The 23,824-nt window shown below is 57.1% G+C and overlaps 9 protein-coding genes across 9 annotated transcripts; 4 read left to right on the forward strand and 5 right to left on the reverse strand.

The window, feature by feature from the left end:
- Positions 1-166: 166 nt before the first annotated feature.
- On the reverse strand, positions 167-3,445 carry J3D65DRAFT_689220 (uncharacterized protein; the record flags this gene model as incomplete). Its single annotated transcript, XM_066803882.1, has 3 exons — positions 167-2,211; positions 2,256-3,138; positions 3,197-3,445. 3 exons carry the CDS (start codon positions 3,443-3,445, stop codon positions 563-565), a joined length of 2,781 nt encoding a protein of 926 aa, XP_066649796.1. The 3' UTR covers positions 167-562.
- Positions 3,446-4,944: 1,499 nt separating this feature from the next.
- On the forward strand, positions 4,945-6,598 carry J3D65DRAFT_175362 (uncharacterized protein). Its single transcript, XM_066794295.1, has 2 exons — positions 4,945-5,202; positions 5,250-6,598. The coding sequence occupies exons 1-2, from the start codon at positions 5,143-5,145 to the stop codon at positions 6,375-6,377; spliced, it is 1,188 nt and encodes a 395-aa protein (XP_066649797.1). The 5' UTR covers positions 4,945-5,142; the 3' UTR covers positions 6,378-6,598.
- Positions 6,599-6,874: 276 nt separating this feature from the next.
- Positions 6,875-7,473, forward strand: J3D65DRAFT_562533 (putative mitochondrial inner membrane translocase subunit; the record flags this gene model as incomplete). Its single annotated transcript, XM_066797568.1, has 4 exons — positions 6,875-6,943; positions 6,989-7,004; positions 7,054-7,110; positions 7,157-7,473. 4 exons carry the CDS (start codon positions 6,875-6,877, stop codon positions 7,471-7,473), a joined length of 459 nt encoding a protein of 152 aa, XP_066649798.1.
- An 842-nt stretch (positions 7,474-8,315) lies between these two features.
- Positions 8,316-9,316, reverse strand: J3D65DRAFT_642807 (uncharacterized protein). The gene has a single exon (XM_066802027.1). It carries the CDS (start codon positions 9,213-9,215, stop codon positions 8,622-8,624), a length of 594 nt encoding a protein of 197 aa, XP_066649799.1. The 5' UTR covers positions 9,216-9,316; the 3' UTR covers positions 8,316-8,621.
- A 461-nt stretch (positions 9,317-9,777) lies between these two features.
- Positions 9,778-10,891, forward strand: J3D65DRAFT_175510 (uncharacterized protein). The gene has a single exon (XM_066794296.1). The coding sequence runs from the start codon at positions 9,990-9,992 to the stop codon at positions 10,668-10,670; it is 681 nt and encodes a 226-aa protein (XP_066649800.1). The 5' UTR covers positions 9,778-9,989; the 3' UTR covers positions 10,671-10,891.
- Positions 10,892-11,112: 221 nt separating this feature from the next.
- On the reverse strand, positions 11,113-12,603 carry J3D65DRAFT_562652 (kinase-like domain-containing protein; the record flags this gene model as incomplete). The annotated part of the gene is made up of 4 exons (XM_066797575.1): positions 11,113-11,241; positions 11,323-11,772; positions 11,926-12,301; positions 12,392-12,603. The coding sequence occupies 4 exons, from the start codon at positions 12,601-12,603 to the stop codon at positions 11,113-11,115; spliced, it is 1,167 nt and encodes a 388-aa protein (XP_066649801.1).
- A 2,373-nt stretch (positions 12,604-14,976) lies between these two features.
- Positions 14,977-17,218, reverse strand: J3D65DRAFT_648742 (uncharacterized protein; the record flags this gene model as incomplete). The annotated part of the gene is made up of 4 exons (XM_066802408.1): positions 14,977-15,522; positions 15,569-16,069; positions 16,116-16,900; positions 16,948-17,218. The coding sequence occupies 4 exons, from the start codon at positions 17,216-17,218 to the stop codon at positions 14,977-14,979; spliced, it is 2,103 nt and encodes a 700-aa protein (XP_066649802.1).
- Positions 17,219-18,680: 1,462 nt separating this feature from the next.
- Positions 18,681-21,091, reverse strand: J3D65DRAFT_642821 (dead box ATP-dependent rna helicase). The gene is made up of 7 exons (XM_066802028.1): positions 20,211-21,091; positions 19,755-20,165; positions 19,613-19,704; positions 19,524-19,564; positions 19,351-19,465; positions 19,222-19,303; positions 18,681-19,169 (listed from the first exon to the last, which is right to left on the reverse strand). Exons 1-7 carry the CDS (start codon positions 21,048-21,050, stop codon positions 18,939-18,941), a joined length of 1,812 nt encoding a protein of 603 aa, XP_066649803.1. The 5' UTR covers positions 21,051-21,091; the 3' UTR covers positions 18,681-18,938.
- A 237-nt stretch (positions 21,092-21,328) lies between these two features.
- Positions 21,329-23,301, forward strand: J3D65DRAFT_562641 (uncharacterized protein; the record flags this gene model as incomplete). Its single annotated transcript, XM_066797574.1, has 2 exons — positions 21,329-21,913; positions 21,961-23,301. The coding sequence occupies 2 exons, from the start codon at positions 21,329-21,331 to the stop codon at positions 23,299-23,301; spliced, it is 1,926 nt and encodes a 641-aa protein (XP_066649804.1).
- Between the last annotated feature and the right edge of the window lie 523 nt (positions 23,302-23,824).

Genomic DNA, 23,824 nt, shown 5'->3' on the forward strand with positions numbered 1-23,824 from the left:
TACCGCCTCCACGTCACCCTCAGCGCAACAAGCGCTCCCAAGAAGAAAACGAGAGACGAAGCGAACGACGAAGCGGAAAGTATACGATAGATGGGAAGGCGTGAAACATCAACGTCGTTCGATATATATATGTGAAGAGCCAAGTAGATGACGGTAGGTGGGAAAGTAAGCCCGACAGACGCACCCCAGACAATACAAATCCAAATTACAAAAGCTTACTCCGCGGCATCCAGCGCGACGACACGTCAACGCCGCACGCACGTACTGTACTGCGCACCCGTCCGTCCGTCGCCTTGTCGTTTACGTTTCAACTGTTCGATTCCCTTTGGAATTTGGATTTTTGATGCCACTCCCGGGAGCATCCAGCGCCCGGGAAGCGATGCGATACGATAGAAATACACCAGGGTCAATCTGCTGACAGACAGACGAGTAAAGAAAACCGGCCGGAAAGATGTGAAAAAAGCGTCGACGCCTCCCTTTCTCCCCTTATGCACCCCAACCCAACAACACCACCCCCCACCCACTTCCAACACCTTTGGCCCCCCTCCCCCTCACAGCTACGCTACTTCTTCGGCAACTCGCCAAAGACCCTCTTGAAAATCTCCTTGCTCTTGTACAGATTGACGAGCCGCAAGCGCTCGTTGTCCAAATGTGCGCTATCGCTCGCCTGGCCGCACGGCAGGTGGGCGGCGGGCGCGTTGAACTCCTTCTCAAGCAGGCGGATCGACGGGATGGAGCCGCCCTCGCGGATGTACAGCGGCCGGCGCGGCGGCTTTTGTGTCGCCGCCGTGGGGTCGGCGCTCGTCTTCTCGGCCGGCGGCGTCACGCTGCCCGTCGCGAGCGTCGACGATGTGGTTGTTGTCAATGCGGCGGTTGTGGTGGGGGAGCGCGGCGTCGAGTGCGCCGGGACGTCAAAGTAGCCGCCGCCGTTGCTGTTGGTTGAGGAGGAGGTGGTGGTGGTGGTGGCGGATGCGGAGGAGTTGTTGTTGGAATTAACACTGGCACGTGCGGCAGCGGCTGCGTTGGCCGCCGTCGTCAGGTTGATGCTGCTGCGCCGCCGCTCTTCGACCGGGTGCCACACGTCGATGATGGCGTCCTCTAGTGTCTGGTAGATCTGGTTGCGAAAGTCGCCCAGCCACGGCTCGGCCAGGTGGTCGATGGTGATGGTGAGGGTGTTTTTGGAGCCAATCTCGTCAAACGCCGCGTGCAGGAACTCGGTCAGCGCTTTGGCTACTTGCGTCGCTTCTTGGTTGGGCACCAGGCGCAGCGAGATGGGCGCTTGTGCGAGCCGCGGGATGATGGTTGAGTTTTTGGGCCCGGAAGTGTGGAATCTGTGGATGGTCAGGGATGCTTCGCGCCACCGCTTGATGAGCGATTCTGCAAGAGCGTCCGCGTCTCCAAGATCGGGATTGCGCGCAATGAGGGAGTGCGTGATTTCAGTGTAGAGCGCCCTCTCGTCATCGCCGATTGGCGGTACAGGGTCGTAAAAGCCAGGAATCTGAATTTTGCCTTGCGGACCACTGAGTCTTGCGAGCAACATGACAAGGTCTTTTAGTGACTCGTCAAGCAATGAGCTTCCATCGACACCACTGTGCAAGTCAGGGTGCGGGCTTTCAACTTGGACTGTGGCGTGAATCACACCGCGAAGGCCATAGGTCAGGCAGGGAACGTGGTCATCGAGCCAGTAACTGTTGGCCAACAGGATCCAATCCACGTCTCCGATGAGCTTCTTGTTTTCGCGCACTGCTTCGGCAAATCCACGCGAGCCGGATTCTTCTTCTCCTTCGATGAGGAAGATTATATCCGAGTCCAAGGCGTGCTCCTCGAGCAGTTCGGCAACGGCAAAGATGGCGGCCATGATTGGGCCTTTGTTGTCCGAGGTTCCTCGGCCGTAAAGATATCCATCGATGCCCTCCATGGAAAATGGATCCGTAATCCACTTTCCATTCTCGTTCTCAGCAGCAATGACGTCGTAATGTCCGTAGAATAAAATCTTTTTTCTTTGGCTCGAAGTCTTTGGATTGCCCCTGAATTTGGCAAAGATGACGGGGTTGAAGGGATCCTCAGTCTTCAGCATCTCGGTATGCGCGCCGAAATTCCTAAAGACGGAGCGGAGATAGGATGCGCCTCGTCGACAGTCGGCCTTGTATCGCGGGTTGGACGAAATGGTGCGGTAGGACACGAATCTTTTGAGGGATTCAAAAAGCCGCTCTGTTGCTGTCAGCGAGTCCAATCGCCAAGCTGATTCGACCTACCATTGCTCGTAGCAGTCGGCCTTGCAGGAGTGACTTGGCAATCTCGAACATCCCAAACAGCCGTGGTGGCGTCGTTGCCTCCTGTCACGTAAATGGGCCTGCCTCTAGACGTGGTAAAGGCGGACGCAAGCACAAGACCCTCGTGGGCCTGAAACTTGGTGACAGTCTCATATTGGCGGTTGAGCTTTTGCACATATCCTCGATCACCAGCAGCGAAGAGGAATCCACCACCAAGGACAATCGACAAGACATCGCCAACCTGAGTCTTGACACTTCTGACAAGCTGTTTGGTCTCGAGGTCCCACACGTTGATTTCTCCTTCTGGCCGTCCACTGTAGAGAAAGGTCCCATCCAAGACTATGGCCTGGACGGGGTTTCCTTCGTCCCGGCCATCTTCTAATTGGTGCAACTCGCGGATTCTACCGCCATCTTCTTGATCGAATCCCCAGATTTTGATTATGCCATCACCACCTCCGGATATCAAGACCTCGTGCTCGGCGAATCCAGCGATCGAGCCGCTGGCCAGCAGCATGCAATACACGTAGCCATAGTGCGCAAACTGATGAATGTACTGCTTATCCAATTCTAGAACCTGGCCGCCTTTTGCGTCGCGAGGGCCGTCTGAATAGTCTGGCCTAGGAGTCTGGATGCCTCCAGGACCTAGAGAATCAAAGAAGCGGTCTTTGCGAAAGATTGGATGCGCTGTCGGATGCGGCTGCGGGCGAGTGTCCCGTTCCTTGAGATTGTACCACTGGATGCTGGTATTTTGAGCGCCAAGATAGATTGTCTCGTGGGTAGCCGAGTAGGACACGCAAAAGACGTCACCAATGTCGTAGGTTGAATAGATGGAGTAAACCCGGGCAAAGGTGCGCGCATTCCAGACCTGATTTCTCGGTCAGCCATGAGTCACTGAAGAGGTGGCATGGGGCACCCGCATTGACAATCCGGTCACCGGCGCTGGAGAACAGGAGTTGTTGGTCCTGGGAGAGGCATAGACCAAGGACGCTTCCGCGATGGCCGCTGATTAGAGCGACGCGCTCGTACGTCTCGAGGCCGTAGACCAGGATCTCACCGCCTTCGGTTCCGGCAAAGATGTATTGGGAGGAGACGGCCAGAGCAAGAATGGACTTGTCATGTCTCATGCGATGGAAGAGGTTTGGAGTAATCGGCTGCTGGGTTGGGGCAGCCATGGCGATTGTACCGGAAGCCATTGCCGGCTTGTCATGATTTCTCGCGGGGACAAAAGGGTCTAGCAGGTACAGTCGTCAGCAGCGCGAGGGTGGAGCTTGAACGGCGGTGAAAGGTGTGATTTAGGTTGGCAGGTCTCCACCGCGGGTCAAGTCTTAGGGAATGTGGAGCGACGCGAACGGGATCGGAGCGCGCCGTCGGGCCGATTGAGAGCCCCGGCCGTCCAACCTAAGTCACCCGAATGGAAGAGGAACGGAAACGACCAAACCAAACGGAACCAAAGCTCTTCCAACGTTGACTTACCACTCTGTCCATACTGTGATTCGCCGCACCCTTGTCTCCGTCCGATACCGAAATCAGCCCCGCATTTCATGGTTCTCGACAAGCGCAGGTCCAACATGCTTCGCCCGGCTGAGCTGCACCCGGCAAAGTCCAACGACTGGATCAGATCTTGTCTCGACTGCGTCAACAACTGACCATGTGAGCTTCGAGGAGGTTGAGCGCCAGTCGGAGGATTTTCCCCGCCAAAGATGTTTTTATAAGCGCCAGCTGGACGGGGCTCCGCGTTTCGACTTTGATCTGTTCCGTGCGCCGCGACGGACGAATGAAGAGTCATTTTGACGCCGAGTGGTCTTGCAACGACGCGTTACGCAATGACGAGATTTCTCCTGGCGATGGCACCTCCAGGCACTCCATTTGGCAGCAGGAAGCGATGAAGGGGAGGCGATTGTGGCTTGCTCTGATGCTTCCACAATCAGCCAGCTTTTGCCGCCGCCTGCAGGAACGAGATGGTTCCAGGTCATGGAGGACTGGCCATGGAAAGAGAGAGTCGAGACAAGCCAGGCTTTTAGCAACTCGAGACGGTGCATGTCCATGTGCCATCGGAAAAAAAGACAGTCTACGGCTGGCAAACATGTAGCGCGAAAACGACGAAAATGAGCAGTAGCGGACAGAGGAGCGGTCGATTTGGTTGGGCATGAATGAGGCTCGGGATGGACAAATGAATGCATGCAACGTCGAGCGTCAGCTACATGTAGTACGGATAGACAGACTGCAGTCGATCAGTGGCGCAGCGGGGATGGTTTAGTATGTGGCTGTGGCGGCAGTGGCGGCAAACAGCAAACGAGGAACCCAGCGGCGCTGAAGTCGAAACCCAACGGGCGACCATTGCTTGCTCTCCTGACTCTTGTCCGTTGTCGAGGCTGCTGCGGGTTTACATCAGCTGCATCGACACGCACGTCTCTTGCATGCGTCAGTCACAGTGCAGCCGGTATCCGTAGACGACCTGACCGATGGCGATAACCTAGCGCGAGGGCCGCGCCGAAGTCTGGGTTCTGAAGCGCCATGCCTGCAGCACATCAGGAGCGTCCTCCCCGCCAACAAACCACCGCGAGCCACGCCCTCATCTCCATCTGATTCGTCGCCAAATTCCCGCTTCCCCGGTTTCTCGCAGTCCAGACATCATTCCACGCACTTCGCCCCGGCTTGACGTGCCCACCTAAATGGCCGCCGCCCTCCTCTCTCTCCCTCTGACCCTTTGGCATTGGACCCCTTAAGAATATACTTTGCCCTTGCGTCCTTCAGATCCAAGTCCAACCTTGTTGCTGCAGCTCGCCTTTCGCCTGCATCCTTGCTACGACTCTGTCGCTCTTTCTTCGTTCCACAACCTTGGCCTGCGTCCAAACTGCAGACCTCCAGGATGGTGGCACTTGGGCAAACCATTACCATTGTCAACAAGTCTGGCAAGGTCGTCAAGACTGTACGCCCCCCCTCTTCTTTTTCGGCATCGTCATCTGACTCATCCAGAGCCAACACCTTGTCAACGTCTTCAAAGAGGCCAAGTCGGCCTATCGCGAGCGCAAGGCCGAGATCAAGGCTGTCCGCGATGCCGAGGTTGAGCAGAGGCGCATCGAGCGCCGGCTGGAGAACTTGAGAATCGACGACGGCCAGTCCGAGTCGTCCAAGCGATCCAAAAAGACCAAAAAGTGGAGGTCAAGCAACGACAAACCCCCGCTAGAGCGTGGTTACACCGAGACGTTTGCCGATGAAGAAACCCCTCGTGACGATAATCACGACGCGCTCGCGCGGCGGTACACGGACGGCCTCTTTCTCAGACGCTCCAAGTCCAGCAAACGAGATTCCAGGGACTCGGTCGATTTGGACCTAGCATATGGAGAGATTCCTCCCCCTCTTCCCGACCACCGCGCCGAAGAGGAACTGGAGCTCCGCGACAAGGTCAATGGTCTCACGAGGATCCTCGACGAAGCCAATTGCGTCCATCATTCTGTCACGTCCATGATTGGCAGTCTTGAAAAGAATCCAGACGCATTGGCTGCCGTCGCTCTCACCTTGGCCGAGATTAGCACCATTGTCACCAAACTTGGACCCGGAGCATTGACAGTCCTCAAGGGCAGCTTTCCAGCCGTCGTGGCCCTTTTGGCAAGCCCGCAATTCATGATTGCAGCTGGAGTTGGTGTTGGCGTCACCATCGTAGCCCTCGGAGGCTACAAGATCATCAAGAAGATTACCACCAAGACCGAGGAAAAGCCCCTGGAATATGGCGGACCAGTCAAGCCGATCGAGGAAGGCAATGATCGATACGTCTTGGATGAGCTTGAACCCCCCGAGCTCAGCCGCATTGAAAGATGGCGTCGAGGCATCGCAGACGTTGCGGCCAACAGCGTCGGCACCAACGTCGAACACGAGTTGGTCACTCCCGGCGCCGCAGACCGCTTCATTGAAGAAGGTCTCATCAAGGAGGACGACCTCAAATCGCGCCGGAGCAAAAAGACGACCCGCAGCTCAAAGCCGCGAAAGACTCACAAGTCTGAAAAGACTTTCAAGTCGGACAAGTCGGACAAGTCTGACCGGGACAAACGTCCCAAACCCAAGAAAGAGCCCTCGGGCTTGCGCATGCTGTTCAAAAGCTCTTGACCACGTTTTACGATATTTCCTTTTCCGTTTTAGATGACAGGCGCATGCCATGATGTTTGTTTGCGAAAGATACCATTCAGAGTGTTGGGGGACGTCATTCCGGCTTTCGGCGATTGTATGAGTTGTTTTCGGCCAAAACTTGGCCTTTTCAGGCGTTTGAGTCGCGTGTGTAGATGATAGCGAATCGCATAATGAGAGCTTTTTCTAGGACCCTTCTTGGCAATGCTTAAAGGGTGCCGGCGGTCCCTGAAGGTTTTGTTGATGTCACCGCGGGCATCATGGCGGGTGAGTCACGTGATACTGGCAAGTCGGTCGACTTACATTTTTCCCCGGCGGAGCGGCGCATCATCACCATCCAGCCTCGCAACCCAACGCCAACGCCCACGAGCCAACCTCTCGCGCCCGACCCTTCGACACCTCTCCGTCGTCAATCCTCCATCTCGTTGTAGCAGTTGCAAGCCACACCCAACAAACTCTTCCGTCTCGTCAACTTCGCCATGGACCACTCGAGAGATCCTTGCCCGTGGGTTGCTCTGTCCGACTTTGGTGGTGCGTTTTGTATGGGAGTATGTCGTATCCCCCTCTTCCATAGACTCTGCTAACGATTCCAGGCCATCGGTGGTGCAGGTACGATTCGAGTTCCCTCCTCAAGCAACCTCTACTCACAATCGGACAGTATGGCACGGGATCAAAGGTTTCCGCAACTCGCCGTATGGTGAGCGCAGGATAGGCGGTACGTGATGCACAACCGACGAAAAGGCTCGTCTGACAAGGCACAGCAATCACGGCCATCAAGGCGCGTGCACCAGTACTGGGCGGCAACTTTGGCGTCTGGGGCGGTCTCTTCAGCACCTTTGATTGCGCCGTCAAGGGCGTCCGCAAGAAGGAAGACCCGTGGAACGCTATCATCGCGGGCTTCTTCACCGGTGGTGCCCTCGCCGTCCGCGGCGGTCCCAAGGCTGTCCGCAACGGCGCCATTGGCTGCGCCATCCTCCTTGCCGTCATCGAAGGCGTCGGCATCGGCTTCCAGCGTATGATGGCCGAGAACACGCGACTCGAGGCCCCGCCGCCGCCGCCGCAAACGCAGGCCGCTTAGGATTCTCTGCTTCGGCTTGGGTTAACGGGGAGCTAAGGGGAGCTGGCCCACACACAAATAACCTCCGTCCGGGGGTGGCAACGGGCTGGCAAATAGCCGGAGTTCAGACAAAATTTTGGGATATCATGGAGTGGGTTGTGGAAATCTTTTTGGTGTGCGCGCATGCCAATGGAAAATACGCCGATCCGAGGAACGTCACTCGCGTCTCCAGACAATCATCGGCAACGTACTGAGGGATACACCAAAAAGCTTCCAGAAACAAGGGAATCGGTATACGGCAACAACGACAACGGCAGTCTGTTCTTCGGCGGGTGTACCAATCGCGCCTCTTGGGAGACGGCGCTTCGGTCACTGCTACTCCAGCTCGCGCGTCACACGGTTTCTCTTTTACTCGTTCTAGACAGCACGACATGGCGTTTTTGTATTTGTCGGTTTCGTTCGACGCTCACACACCACTCCACTTCTTCCTGTTTCTTTACATTTTTCTCGTCGAATTTTCGGAGATTTTTGGAATCACAAACTCCTTCCCTCCTCCGACTCTGGTGGCTGGCAGCAGAAGCTTGAATGCGGCTGCTGCGTTGTCTGCGAGTCTTGTATCATACACCGAGGCGGCGGAAGAAGCAGAAGACCGTGGCAGAGGTGTGCCGGCCACGCCGGGCACCATCTACTGAGATAATGGCGTTGGATGGGGGTAAATGTTTTGAATTGCCGACTAGATGGTGGGAGTCTGAATTGATGAGAAATTCTCTAAGCCCTTTGCATTTGGCTGTTCTGCCTTCTCTATTTCACCACCATTTATTCGACTCGATTGCAGTGTTGGAGAAGAAATGAAGCTCAAGGTACGCGGAGCCCCTGGTCCCAACATCGTCAAGGACGCTGACGACATGACAGGCAGGCAATCGTGCTGAATGCTTCCACGCGGCGTGACTGTCAGCCAGACTCCGCTCGTCCAGCGAGCTGCTCTTGACGCTTCACTCACCTCGGCGAGCGTCGATGAGCTCAAAACTCGCGCTCCGCTGCGTCGCGGTCGTCTACTCGCTACTCCTACACCCCAACACCCTCACTTCCACCGGAAGTCGCCTGGCGCTGCTGGGACCATCACTTCCTCCTCTACTCCATTCTGACTGACTGTCTTCGCCTTGTGCCACCTACGACCAACAAGTCAACGAAAAGTCGCCATGCCCAGCCCGTGTGACTTTGGCTGCAAGCACTGTAGGGGAACTGGCGAGGCACTCAACTATGACTTTGGAAGCGACGAAGAGAGCAACAAGGCCGACAGCAGCGATGACGAGTTCTCTGACCTTCAAGATGAACTTGATGACGACGACGACGACCAAGATGACGACCAAGACGGCGCCCGCGTCAAAAGCAACGACCTCAAGTGCCTCGACCAGGAAGACACGATCCAAGAGCAGCAGGAGCAGATCGAGACGCTGGAGCTCGACATCGAAAAAGAAGCGCAGAGGCAGCAGCAGGCCATTGACGAAATGCACAGCCGCGTCCAGCGCAAACGCCGCTCGCTGCGCCACCAACGCAGGCAAATCCGCCAGCTGGAGCAGGGCCGCGAGCGGCACGAAGCCATCATCGCGCGCCTCGAGGGCCGCTACTCGCGCCGTGTCAAGCGCTTCGAGGCTCGCGAGCGGAAGCGCGATCGCCTCAAGAAGCGCGTCGCCTGGCGCGGCCGCCGCATCGCGGAGCACGAGAGCAGCATCCGCCTGCTCAAGGACGAAGCGCTGGCGCATGTGGAGCGCGACGAGCTGCGCGACGCGCAGCTGGGCATGCTGGCTGAGATTGTGGAGTTGCAGAGAGCCAAGATTGAAGTGCTGGAGGGGCAGGCTGGGGACAGGGGAAGGGGAAGGGAGAGGGAGACGCAAGCTGGAGGGGAGGGGCAGCAGCAGGGCGGGATCGACATCTTGGGCCATGTTGACGATGCATCCCTCACTGAAGCGGAGCAGGGCGAGCTCAAGAAAATTGACAACACGAAAAGGTCCAGAATGCCGTCGTCCATGGGCAGACTTCAGCGGGCTCTTCCCGAGGCCAGGAGGGAAAAGAGCAGCCTGGTGTGGTTGGAGTGTGACGACATCAGGAGGCATAAATTTCCGAACGCCATGAGCCGTCGCCGGGGCGAGCAGACTGAGACCATGATGGCGACAGACATGGGGAAGGGGGCGAGTTCGACGACGACGACAACGACAGGCTCGAGTCTCCAGAAATCATCCCCGGGCGTCCTGAGCAGCCGTGCTCCAAAGACCAACATACAGAAGTCCCCGACCAAGAGCCGCCTTCGTCAGGTTCCATATATTGGAGACCCTCGCGCCTCGAGACCTCGAGCAAGAGCCCCAGGAGATACCGGTCCGACACTGCGCGAGGCGCTGCTCTGGTCTACACGTCGAGAAGCTACTTTGAGGAATTCGTAAGCAGCCATCGTCTTCCGCCATGCGCTGAGGGCCCTCCGCGCCTTGCTTCTCCTGAGACGAGGACCACTCCGCCCAGCTGAGAGAAGGGCGGCTTGACCGATGAAGGAAACTGTGGAGGACGGAGAAGGCATTCAAAGGCCGGACAGGGGGTACATGGCAAACAGGCAAACAAGCAAAATCCATCGTTTTCCCGGTGGTGCACAAACAGAAAGGCATGCGTCGGTCCAAATCAAATCACGTACAAAGCAGAGAGCACCAAAATCCACCACTACGACGCACCGAACCTGTTCCATCTATGGTAGCAAACGCCGAGGTAGCGGCTTTGGCTGGCCAACAGTCCGAGATATAACTTCTAGCATACATGGGAGTATTTGCGGCGACGACGACGACGACGACGACGACGACGACGATAGGCTACATCTTGCTGTCCAACAACTACTTCCCCTTTCCCTCGCTTCCTGTTTTGCGTTCGTCTTCTCGCCATGCCGAATGGCAGGCAGGCTGACGATATATCGTCAACAGATGAGCACCGCTGCGACACCCACCCACCCACCCTTCCCGCCCCGCCCGCCACACACAGAAGAAGAAGAAGAAGAAGAAGAACCCACGACGCGAGTCGAAATGCCCAGAGGAAGCGGGACTCGAGATCGCGGAAAGAAGAGAGATGGCGAGATGGGCCTTCGAGCAACGTCGTCGAGTCTGTTTGTTCCAACTCTCTCTACCACCACCATCGAGATGAAGCTTTTCCCGCTTGGGGAAACGGTGTTGCCGGATAGGTAACTTCGTGTCCTGCCTATGTACCGGCCGGAACGCCCTTTGCCTGTCCACCCTCCTCCCCTGCCCCTTGCCATACACACACACACACACACACACACACAGAGAGAGAGAGAGAGAGAGAGAGTGCGTGAAGAATAGGTACATTTCTATATGACTCTATTTGAATGTACTCCAAAAGGAAAAGGGGGGTAATCCACCACCACCACCACCACCACCACCACCACCAATACTTTAGTCCAATTCCAATTCCAAAACCGCCAAAAGACGTATCGCTTCTACCCAGTGTGAGTGATGATGGTCCAAGATTGCCCGCCTGCCTACCTGCCTGCCTACCTGCCTGCCTGCCTGCCTGCCTGCCTTTCGCATTTCGCATCTTCGTCTTGTATCCAATCCTGTCGAACCCGTCCACCCCCATCCAACCCACGCCCTACACTACGCACTCCCCCTACGCCTCACTCCCCCCATCACCAGAGCGGCGTCCAAACGCGGCCGCGACCCACCCGCCCCACTCCCTCGCCGCGACTCTCTTCTCAGCGCTCTTGGCCAAGCCAGCCCTCAACCAACCCGCCAGTCTCTTCTCGCCATCCTTCTCTCTCTCCTCGCTCGCCTCCGCACCCCGCTGCCCCTGCCCCTGCCCCTGCCCCCTACCCCTGACCATGCCCCTCGCCACATCCCGCACCCTCTTCCCGCCCCGCGCGTCCATGGCCGCAAACCCCACCGCGTCGCCCACGCGGATCATCTCCCGCCGCCTGATGGCGTTGCCCTGCGCCACGGCATCGAACGGCGACGCGCCCGTCAGCAGCGTCAGGAAGGTGATGCCGAGGGCGTAGACGTCGGACGACGGCGTCGGCACGGGCGGTGGCGTGGTCGCGCGGCAGAGTTCGGGCGCGAGGAAGTCCCACGTGCCGGCTGCGAAGGGCGAGGGCGTGGGGTGTGAGGGTTGTTGGTGTGAAGGGTCGGAGAGGCGGACGGCGTGCGTCGGCGACGTGGGCGGTGTCGTGGTGGCGGCGGAGGTGGAGTTGGCGGGCGGCGGCGTGACGGGCGCGTCGGGGCGCAGTGAGAGGGCGGCCGAGAAGTCGGTGTACAGCGGCGTGAAGGCGAGCTGCTCTCTCCTATCCGGCGTCGGCCCCCTTTCCCCCTCTTTCCCCTGTTCGCCCGCTTCGTCGAGCGCCGCGAGCAGTGAAGGGCGGACTAATGTGGCGCCGACGGCAAGAGACGTCGCGGACTGCAAGCGCTGCTGGAGCATCGAGGCGGCGACGCCCGCGCGCGTGGGCCGCAGCAGGATGTTGGAGGGCTTGATGTCAGCGTGGACGACGCCGGCGGCCGTATGCAGCCAGTCGAGGCCGGCGAGCAGGTGCTGGGCCAGCAGCGGAAACACGTCTGCCAGGAGAGCGGCGCGGCGGGGCTCGGGCAGCGCCGCCAGGTCCTCGTTGATGAAGTCGTCGAGCGTCAGGGGCAGCGCGTCCATGACGAGGTTGCCCGTCTGCGGGTCCAGTCCGTGGAAGGGGACGACGTACTGCGCCGGCGGCGGCGGCTGCGGCTGGTGGCTGAAGATGCGCGAGAGGATGCGGGCTTCGCTGCGGATGACCGTCTGCGCCGTCTTGTTAATCGGCGCCTTGACGGCCCATACCGCGCTGGCCTTGATGGAGTTGAGTGATGCGAATCCCGGTTGCGTCCCTGCTGCTGCGGCGGCTGCTGCTGGCGAGTGCCTGCTGGGAGGAGACGCCGTCAGCCTTGAGAATCCCTGAGTAGATCGCCCTACTGGTGTCGCAGGGGGAGTGTCGGCAGCTGCCGGTGCTGATATTGACCTGCAGTCTTCCGACGGGATGGCGAGGTGGACGGAGCTCCACGCCCCAACGCCGAGGGGCGCATCGTTCGTGAGGGTATAGGCGGTCGCATTCTCCCAGACGCCGTCGGCGCTGACGCGAATCGCCATTGTAGTGGTAGTATTTTTATTACTTTTGTCCTGAGATGCTGCTGCGCACGTCGTGCTCGATAGCGGTGGTAGCAATGGCTGAGAAGTCGTTGGCGACGTCAATGGACTGTGTAGACTCGTCTGCGGGACATGGCTCTGGTTTGATCGAGGACCAGTCGGTGGAGTGGCCGGCGGGGTCATGGTGTTGGAGCCATGGCCGGAAAAGGAAGGAACCATGGTGGAGGAGAAGTGCCTGCCTGAACGGGCGGCGCGGCGTGCGGCAACACAAGGTACCTCGTTCGATATTTATCCCCCAAGGTCTGCTACAAGTTGGAACAAGTGACGGCGGCCAGTGACGGGGCGCGTGGGAGCCACGGGGTGCAATGGCGACTCTAGCGGCGGTGGTGGAGGTGGACGTAGCAGGAACAAGACGTCAGAGAAGCCATGACTACGCGGGCATGTAGCGGCGAGCGGCGGAGAGGGTGCGACGCGACGTCTTGTCTTTGCACCACAGGCCAGGCCGGCTGCCGGATTAAGCTTTTGCTCGAATCGTGATACGCAGATCCTGGAGTCGATGATTCGGTAGGGCCGGGCGGCGGCGGCGGTATGATGACCGCCCAAGAGAGGCGTGAGATGGGGCGCGTTGGAGAGCCGATGGCCGCCGTTGGACGTGAGACGCCTCCGCGGTAGTATAGGAGCGGGTAGGGCTCTCTCGGGGACAAAGATGCAAGATGGTCAAGGATGGGCGGGAGAGGATGAAAGCATATATGCACGCAATAAAGAGAGAGACAGAGAGAAAGAAAAAAAATTGATAGGCCGATCTTTGACGATACAAGGGCAGGCCCGGCGCGAGAAATTCGGGAATCAAGGAAATGAGACGACAAGATTTGTCTAGAAAGTCAAAATGCGGGAGCAAAACGTGCTGATCTGGGACAGGGTGGACTCTGGAGTCGAGGGAGCAAAAAAGTTAGCAGCTAGCGCGGGCAGCTGATGGGCTAAACGGCACACACGACGGCGGCAGTTGTTTCTTGCTGTCTTTCAGTAGTGTAGCGGCGTCGACGTGCGGCGATGGCAACGGGACTGGAGGACACGTTCGCGCAGCGTCAGCTGACGAGAGAGACTGAGGTGGACGGAACGGAAGGTCAGTGTGGTCATGTAGGAGTCGAGAGGCCACGATGATGGCGCCAAAGCGAGAGGGCGAGGGCGAGGGCGAGGGCGAGGGCGCGTAGATAAAGCCGTCGCTCTCCCTCACTCATCGTCCAGCCCAGTCCACGCCGGCGAGGAGCGTCTGGATCAACGGCCTCATGCACGTGTGGGCGAGGGTGGGCGTGGGTGGGTGGGTGGGTGAGGTGCCGTGGTCTTCCCTCTTCTTCCCTTGCTTTTGCAACGTCGCGTCGCGTCGTTGTCGCATCGACAGACAGCCCCCCAGCCAACTCCAGTCCAACTCCAGTCCAACTCCAGTCCAACGACACCCACGCGCGCTGTTTGCAGCATGCCGTCCGACACGACTAGTCTAAGTCGCTGCGGTGTGTGTGATGGTTTCGCCGGGCACCCAGGCATGGCTCGATGCGGCAATCCGGCATGTATGCTTCGATTGCCATGGGATGCGATTGGGACCCGTCATTTTCTTGGTGGTGGTGGTGGTGGGTGATGCCTTATCTACCCACCCACCTGCCTGCCAGGCTTGTATGCTATGCTATGCCATGCCATGTATGCCATGTATGCGCCTCCATGTACCCATAGATAGCCAAGGTATGCAGGAACAGGCGCACTCCGCTCACTCCACTCCACTCTACATACATACACATATACGGCACATATACCCTCACTGCCGCTGCTGCTGCCCCCACGACAATCCAGTCCAGGACCCCCCCTGCCCACCCCAACCAACGCTCCCCCCGCGCGTCGCCCCACCCACCAACCCGACAACTCCCACACTCCACCGTACCGGGTTGACATCTAGATACAGATCCAAAACTAACATCACAGAGAGCGACGATACGAGCGGGCGCAATGTCATTTCTTCGACTACCGACTACCGTCTACCGACCATCTCACTGCCTGCCTTCCTTGGTCTCCCCTCGAAGTGCGGTGCAAGGTGGGTGTGCTATGGCATGCTTCGTGCTCATTTCAGCGGCAACCATTACAATTAGAATGCTGCCATTATCCGAATCTTCGTATTCGAGATTTTGAAAGGAAAAAAAAGGTGTAAAAGTAAGTGTGAATGTGTGTGGCTTTCTTCAAGGCTCGAATCGACAAAAATGAGGCAGGCAGGCTACTACCAACAGCCAATAACAACAGCAACAACCACCTTCCCTCCCAATCTACCCTTCCCCATCACCACCATAATCTCTTATTCAATATTCAACCACCTCCTCTTCGCCCAAAAGCAACCTAATGGTCATATCCGGCCCCCCTTTGCCACGGACTGGCATTGTTCGCCCTCCTCCCAACGTCGCTCCCCATCGTGTTCGTCCGCCCGTAACCCCCATTCGGCGCCGGGCTGCCCCGCGGCGACGAGTACGACGGCGGCGCCGACCGGTTGTCTGCGCCGTTGGCCGGGAACATGGGCACCGACGGGTCGACGGGGCTGCGAGGCACTTGGCCGTAGTAGCCCGCCTCGGCCACCTTGGGCTGTCCGTCGCGGCCGAGAGAGCCTGACGAGAACGAGTCCTCGTCGTCGTCGATGCCGGTGCGCTTGTACGGCGCCGTCTTGCCCTCGCCGCGAGCCGTCGCTCCCAGCGCGTCCAGCTCCGTCGTGAGCTGCGGGTTCGACTTGATGAAGGATCCGCGGTCGTCGCGCATTGGCTGGTAGCGCGTGTCGGGGTTCTTGGAGCTCAGCGCAAAGTATGACGACGCCAGGACCATGATGAGGAGCACGAGCGCAAAGACGGCGTTGTAGACGAAGAAGATGACGCCCATGACACCAGTGACGATGCCCTACACTTGTTAGTGGTGATTACCAAAAGGAGCAAATCGTACTTACGGGTTGGTTGAAGATGCCGGTGAAAATCAACAAGAAAATGGAGCTGACAAAGTTGACGGCCGAAATGGCAATGTTGAAAGCATTCGTCTTCTTGTCCATGTACGGCCTCAGGATGCTAATGGTGATGAGAAGACCGGCTTCGAGGAGAACCAGAGCAATGGCCTGAGTGGTGCCGCTTCCTTGACCCAGAGCAATAAACATGCCCTTGACCAGAGTGAAGGAGAGAACGGGGACGATGAAATAGTAGGCCGTGGCCTTGAATTGAACGTAGAGGAAACCCCACTTGTTGAGCGAGACCGGGTCCGAGTACAGAATGTACGCAGGGTTCTTGTGCATCGTGATGGATCGCTGCGCGATGCGAATGACCTTGGAAGAAGCCCAGCCCAGGATGCAGACCATGGTGACGATGGTGAAGATGGCGAGAACGATTTCACCGGCAGAGTCCTTCTTGGTGAGCTCCCAGAAGCAAAGGACCACCATTTGCGGGAAACCAATCAAAATCTAGACCTGTCAGTTTTGCCGATTGAAACGTGGAAAGGAGACTAACAATGCGGAAGAGAATTCCCTTCAAGACGGTCAACCAGCCGTTGCGAAACTCTTGGAACTTGTTGCTCCTCATCCTGCCGGCTTTGGCCAGGCCTTCGAGGGTTCCTTTGAAGATGCATACTCCCAAAACGACAAACAGAATGAAAATGATGAAGAAGGCGTATCCGGTCATGAAAATGTTGGTCAGCTCAATGTTCATGCGGAAGCCGACCCTCTCAATGCCCTTGACCGTGACCACCTTGGTCGTCTCGGCCTGGTTGACGTCGCTGTTGGTTCTTTTGGCGAGCATCATGGCGCGCTTGCTGAGTCTCGCCATCTTGTGCAGGGCACGCTTCTCAACCTCGACCGACGTCGTCGCAAGGCTCGAGAGGACCTTGGAAGGAGTGCCACCCGTCGCGCGCTGGTACCAAGTGGCCATTTGTTGCAGGAACTTGACTCTGATGATACCCATGCTCCACTGGAAATTCTGGGTCCACGAAGCGACGATGGGCGGCAGTTCAACGGCAGTCATGCCAATGTAGGCCTGGGACTGGAAGTAACCAAAGAGAGAGAGCGCGTTGGCGGCGACGTGAGCGGCGGTGTTGGAGTGGCCGAGGCCAGAGGTAATGGCGGAGGCCGCGAGACCGGAGCCAGCAATTACGGCGGTCGCCCAACCGACACCCTTTTGGTAGACGGTCTTGCCATTGGACAGATCGGCCTCGACACAGGCGACGGCCTTGCCAGTGTCGGTGTCGTTGATGTAGATTTGCACCATGCCATCGAGGTCGGGGACGGTGTAGGCAATGTCTGAGGGCGTTAGAGCGCGACCATTTGTTTGCTGATGTGCTACTTACTCGGCACAGATTTGATGGTGGACTCATCCAGGACGACGTTGGACTCGATGTTGATTTGGCCAGTGTTCATGGGGCAGAGACCCTTGAGGTCGGCATTCTCGCACGGATCCAGTTTCTGCTTCAGGACCTTGTAGCCGTACGCATAGACCTCGAGTTCAGCCGTGACATTTCCAGAAATGTCCGAGACTCCGACAATGTTGAAGGTCAGGGTCTTGTTGTCTGGGGTAAAGACGACGTTGAAGAGGGTGGCGGAGAAGCTCGAGTTGGCCATGCACGGGTTGAGCGAGTTGGATTCGATCATGCGCTCGGCGCCGACGAGGGGCGCGAGCAGCGAAAGGAAGCATAGAAGGAGGGCGAATGCCCGCGAGGATAATGAGGCGGATCGCATCGTGTGGGATGCAGAGGGGTCGAATTTAGGCGGAGTATTAGGAGTCGGTGGTGAGAAGGCGGGTGCGCCGCCTCCTGGTCAGAATCCGAGGGGAGGCTGCTCGAGGAGGACCAAACCAGCAGCGGTGGTGAAAGACGAGACTGGCGGTTGATTGTTGTGGGCGGGAGGCTGAACGAGCGTGTATGGGTGGTTGGGTGTGGGTGTGGAGGCGACAAAGCGAGCTTGGGGGATGCGCGCGGCGAGCGAGTGGTGGGTGTGGAGTTGCTGCGACGACAGGTGGTCGGGTCGGGTCCTTGACGCAGCGCAACTCAGCTCACCGCAGGCAAGCGGAGGCGGACGTGGAGGGCCGAATTTGGCACGGCGGCAACAGCGACGGGCGGGCGAGGGGTGCTAGCGCAAGCAAACGATCGAATGGTAGGCCTCCGGGCGGGATGTAGGGAAGCAGACAGGAGAGATGACTAGTGGTGTTGAACGAGCGACGGCGAGGATAGGAGACAGAAGACGGAGGAGCAGACCGGGACCGGCGAGAGTTTTTGGAAGACGGCAATGGGGCTGAGCAGGCGACGCTGGTACACGGCTCTGGACCAAGAGGCGCGGAGAAATGGAGAGTCGCAGCCAGAGTTGACGAGGAACGCAGCCAAGGGCCAAGCAGAGAGAGAGAGAGGGCGAGGTCAGGGGGCGTGCATCGTACCCGTATTGTCGTAATATTAATGACAGACAGACTCGCTGCGGCTACGACTACGACTGACGCGGCCAGGCCAATTGACGAAAATAAAAGAGAAAAAGGAAGGACTGCTGCCCGTCGCTGACATGGCTTGTTCCCTGCAGTGCCCTGTCGCCCCTCGAAATTGCCATCGACGACGGCATCCAACATAGCCACAACCACGAGATGAAATACAAAGACGCCCTCGTGTGCTATCCGTGCGTCGAGCGCGCCCTGACGGAGCCTTGCAACATGGTCTTGACCTCGTCCCCGTCCCCATCCTCATCCTCATCCTCTTCCTCACCCTCACCACCAGATCATCCCGTGTCGATCGCAGCAGGGGATCCCCCCTCTCCTCTCGACGCGCCGCCCGAAGCATGACCGCGTCCGGTGATGAAGCTCGACGTTACCTTATCGCCCTCCGCTCTGTATTTTTGCCCCTTTCGTTGCCCAGCCCTCTCCCGCGTCACCTTGATTACCACCCTCTGCCCAAACTGTCTGACGTGTGTCGGTCCTGTCGCCCGGCTACTCCAGCGCTGCTCGTCATTCGCTGGCCCTCTGCACAACATCACATCGCCCTTCTTTGCCACCTCACACGAAAAAGCCACCCGCCCGCCGCCAAGCGCATCATGACCTTTGCTCTGCTCGCGTAATGCTTTGCATCATTAGACTGAATACGAACTTTTGTAGCTAGCCCCTCAACGCCCGCCAAGCACAAACAATGCTGCTTGGCCGCAATCACTTGGATACCACACAATGCGCCAGTCCCAAAATGCCTTCCTTCCTGCTCACGTCCCGTCTGCGACAGTCGACGGCGGGAGTGCGTCATGGCGCCCGCACTAGTCCGTGTCCGTTTTCGAAACCGCCTCCGTGTCAAACCCTCACCACATCCCACGACGTCTAGTTTTTGAACTTTCGTGCCTGCGACGGCTGGCTGCCATACGACCTCCTTCCCTGCTGCTTCTTGTCGCGCGTCATGCTCGCCCCCAATTGAATGTCGATCCGCGGCGGCACAGAGAAGCCGTACGACTTGGCGATTTTGGCCAGGTCGAGCTTGTGCACGTCGAACACGCTCCGCAGGCTGTGGCTTGCGTACGCTTGAAGATATGCCTTGTAGCCTTCCTTTGCCGACTGTCATGCTGTCAGCCACGCCCTGTATACAGTATGCTGTCGTGCAACAAACCTTGTTCAAGTAGTAATTGGACGTAATCAGCTTCTCGAGCTGGCTCTGGATGTTGAGCAGTTTGCGGGCCGGCAGTTCAAACCTGCCTGACGTCAGCTCTGGTCACTAAGCAGAAACGTGGAAACTTACTCGACCAAGGGCACGCGAGCTTCCTTGAGATGGGCAAGGAACCCGACTTCGGAAGGGTTGAGGATAATCAAGCTTTTTCCGCTGCTGCCAGCGCGAGCGGTGCGACCAGCGCGATCTGCAATCTGGTTAGACATTTTGCTCTTCTCCCATGAAACGCTCTGGGTCTGACGCACGAATATACTCCTTGGGCGAATCCGGCGGGTCAAATTGCAGCCTGCGCTCGAGTCAGTCTTGATCGCGCGCCTACATGTCCTCCACTTACACCCAGTCAACATTTGGCACGTCGAGTCCACGAGCCGCAACGTCCGTGGCTACCAATATGCCTTGCTTTGCGTTGCAGAATTCAAAAAACACCTGATTGCGTCATTAGCCGGCCGTTCTGTCAATCTACTAGAAACACGCACGTTGGTCCGCTTTTGTTGTTTCATGTTGCCGTGCAGCGCTAAAACCGGCAGGTCGATGAAGTTGAGGAGCTCCGCAAAGTACTGCACGCTCTTGCAGCTCGACATGAAGACCACCACCTTCTTCTTGATGTGCTTCTTGAGAAATGTGAAGAGCAGGCGGAAGCGCAGGTCTGGTTCGCAGAGGACGTATCCCTGCTCGAGTCCTTCTGCCGTGCTGTGTTCCTCGTGGTAGGCTACGTCAACCATGAGGGGTCCCGGCTTGAACGAGATCCTGGCCAAATCCTCGACCTTGCGTGTCTGCGTGGCCGAAAAGAGCATCGTTTGTCTGTCGTCCGGGAGAATCTTGACAATCTGGCGAACTTCGTCTTCGAAACCAATTTCAAGCAACCGGTCGGCCTCGTCGATGATCAACTAGACAAGTTAGACTGGATCTTGAGTGGAGCGTGGCAAACTTACAGTCTTGAGGTTCTTGAAGACAAAGCCTGGCGTGTTTTGCAGGTGGTCGAGAAGACGTCCGGGAGTTGCAATGAGCAAATTGCAACCCTTTTGCAGCTTTTCGGCCTCGGCCCTGCGGTTCGCTCCTCCAATCACGATGCCAAAGGTTTGACTGTGGTGCTCCAAAAGCTCCCTGGCAACACCAAATATTTGCAGCGCAAGTTCTCTGGTCGGCGAGAGAACGACGGCACCGGTTCCGTTGCGCGGCTTGAATCTCAAAGCCGACAGCATTTCCACCACAGGAATCAAGAAAGCCAGCGTTTTACCAGATCCAGTCTTTGCCGCGCCCAACACGTCCTTGCCCGCGAGCAGAGGCGGAATCGCTCGCCTCTGGATTTCGGTCATTTTCGCGAAACCCATTTGCTCAATCGCCTTTTGTGTCTTGGGGTTGAGCTGGAGCTCAGCAAACGATTCCGGTTCGGTATCCACATTCGGGAGGCTCATTCGGCTCGCAAAGGGCAGGTCGGATTCGTTTTGAGCGGCATTGTCGCCCTCCACCTTATCTTCATCCTGCGCGTCGTCGCTCGAATCCTCTCCGGCGTCCTCGACGACCTTGGCACCAGCTGCCGCGGCGACCTTCTTCAGCTGCTTGTTTATGCTCTCCTCCGTCTCCTCCCGTTCTTCCTCGCTATCGGAGTCCTTCTTGGACTTTTTCCTCGGTTTCGTCTTTTCGCCCTCGGAGGGTTTCTTGGCCGGAGCAGGGCTTTCGGTTGCGGGGGTAGGCTTGGGTGTAGAGACGTCGGTGCTCTTGTTGACACTCTTGCGCTTGCGCTTTTTGGAATCCACTGCGTTCGGAGCCATGTTGTTGTAAGATGTCGTTGATTTTTTCCTGCGAGCGCGACACTCTCGCCGACGCCGACAGAAAGTTTTGGGTGGAGCTTTTGGTCGGCGTTTGCGGGACCGACGCGCTAACCATAGCGGGACTAGCGCCGACGGGAGATCACTGCCATTGGAGCGTGTCGATGATGTAACCCGGACTGGTTAGTGGTCAGCTACCACCTTACTGGAATGCAGTGCCTCGCACCACAGCCGTCTCAACGACACTCGGCCTGGATGCTGGCAACATGGTCACCTCGTCAATGGCAAACTTGATTCTGCCGGTGCTGGTATCCTCCGCACTCATTGGCTTCAACCATGGACTCATCGCTTCCATTTGTCTCGCCAGCTGGATCTCGTCATGGTCTATTCGATACTTTCTAGACGACCCTGAAGCTGCCCGTGATCTGCATAGATTTGTAGCAATTTCGGTATTGCTCGTCGTTTGGAACTTCTGGAAACCCCTCTCCATTCTGGCCGTCCTTCTCATCACCGGCGCCGTTGCCTCGAGCTCTCTGCGTCCTAGGACAGCAAGCCGTTCGAGCAAAGAGGATCTGGATGGAACTGACCGCCATTGTACTCCGCTTCTCATCCCCAGCTGTACTACGCACTCTCGAATGTTCCCCAAGAAACACTCTTTTGTATATTCTTATCTCTTGGTTGGCATTCCTGTTGGTCCCACTGACCATCCCCGCCGATACGGCTCTCTGATATCAGTCGATACGGACCTTCTCCCTAGACACCAAAATCGTAGGGGATGGTTCCATGTTCAAGGCTCTGATTACCTTGAGAGAGGAGGCCAGGACAATACTCTCAAAGGCAAACTGGCTCAATATCTTCGTTCACAGGTCAGACGCTACAGTCAAAATTCACAGAGCTTTACTGACTGAAACAGGGAGTCGATGATGAATCATGGCATCACGCCTACCTTGTCACCGCTCCGAAATTCCTTGGATATCAGTTCAACCCCGTATCGTTTTGGTACATCTACTCCGAGGAAAATGAGCTCCGATTTATGGTCTTGGAAGTCAACAACACTTTTGACGAGAGACGCATGTACCTTCTCAAAGCAGCCGACAACACGTCAGAGAAGCGAGACTCCAACGCGATGAAATTTGTTGAAACTTGGCCCAAGGACTTTCACGTCTCGCCGTTCAATTCGCGGAAAGGGTCCTATGCTTTGACAGCACGGGATCCATTTTTTGGAAGTCCTCAAACTCCAAAATTCGACAACAGCATTGTCCTCAATTCCTCCGAAGGACGCGCAAAGCTGGTCGCCCGAGTCTTTTCGGAGAAGAGTCCACTGGATCCCCGGACTGCCACAAAGTCTGATAGTTTTTCGTTCATCTCCAAGTGGTGGTGGGTCGGATTCATGACCTTTCCACGAATACTGAGACAGGCATCTAAGCTCTACTTTCGGAGGAAGCTAGATATCTTTTTCCGCCCTGAAATACTTCCGACTAGCGTCGCACGCCAACCAACTGCTGAAGAGGTGGCACTTGAGGCGTTTTTCCGCAGATATCTTTGCGCCCTCGCCAAGCAGTCACCATTGCGGGTCTCATACTCACCTCCTCCTGGAATGGGAACGTCAGAAACCTTTCCCTCTTCGAAGCTTCCAACTTCTGCGTCTGAGGACATCGAAATCCGAGTCCTCACACCGGCCTTTTACAGCCGCTTCGTTCACTACGCTCATTCCTCGGAGGCGTTTGACCGCGAGTGCATCTTCACAGAGGAGAGAAATCGGACCGTGTGGATCTCACGCCCAGAGTTACTGCCAGACCTGCCCCTGGCAAAATTGGACAACTCGGTTGACTCGAAAGACAAAGACCGCAACGGTCGACTGGGATGGGCGCTGGTCAAGAAATTGCGCTGTCCTCCGGCAGCAGCCAGCTATCCAGACAAGGTCGATTCCATCAAGACCCACACGCGCGAAGATATTCGAGTTCAGAAGTTCTCGCCTCTGGATGAGTACGTCCACGAACACTGTCCAGACACGCACATCTACAGGCGTTGTTTGGTAAAGCTGTTTCTTGCTCAAAGATATGTTGCTGGCTTCACAGAGGTATTGGATTTTGTCGACAAGGCAGTGAGGGTTGGGCTAACTTGCCTTTCGCTCTACCTCGTCCGATCAGTCGGAGATGGTTCTCATAATTACTCGTACATTGCATGGACTATTTTCATGGCCAATCTCGTGCATTCCTGGGGCATAGCAAAGGAGTTGACCTATCGTTACTAGTTTATACAAGCTCTAATCGATCTTCAAAGACGCTCAAGATGCAAGCAGGACTCAGTACATTTTCCTAGCGCGGCTAGTTCAGCACTGAGTCACTCGTCATACATCCTTGCCGCTACCATGCTCCAAAATAGTGCCGGAATAGGCCTAGCGCCAGACATGGATAACCGAGGTGCTCCTTTCATCCAGCTGTTGTCAAGAATGTGGGGTTGATGTGCGCTCCAAGATGACTGGCAACGAATGGCATTTGACGCGATTCGCAAAAACGCTCAGTTCACAGCAATTTGGGGCTCTCCGTCGTCGTAGCACTTCACATGTCAGAATAAACGTACAGTGGGAGCCCCAGTAACGTCATGCATACGGCACGTGCGGCAGCCCATCCGCCCCAGAAGGCAGGCCAGCCAACCACAAGAGTGCCCCGCGTCCTCCAGGCCTCGGACCAAAGGGCCATGATTCCCGCCTGAGCGCGCGACTATCCTTTGATGCTTCTGAACTACAGCACCTCGGCCCAATGGGCGAGCTATGG

This window comes from Phyllosticta citribraziliensis, assembly GCF_038025025.1.
Source record: "Phyllosticta citribraziliensis strain CPC 17464 chromosome Unknown J3D65scaffold_17, whole genome shotgun sequence".
Lineage (NCBI taxonomy): Eukaryota > Fungi > Ascomycota > Dothideomycetes > Botryosphaeriales > Phyllostictaceae > Phyllosticta > Phyllosticta citribraziliensis.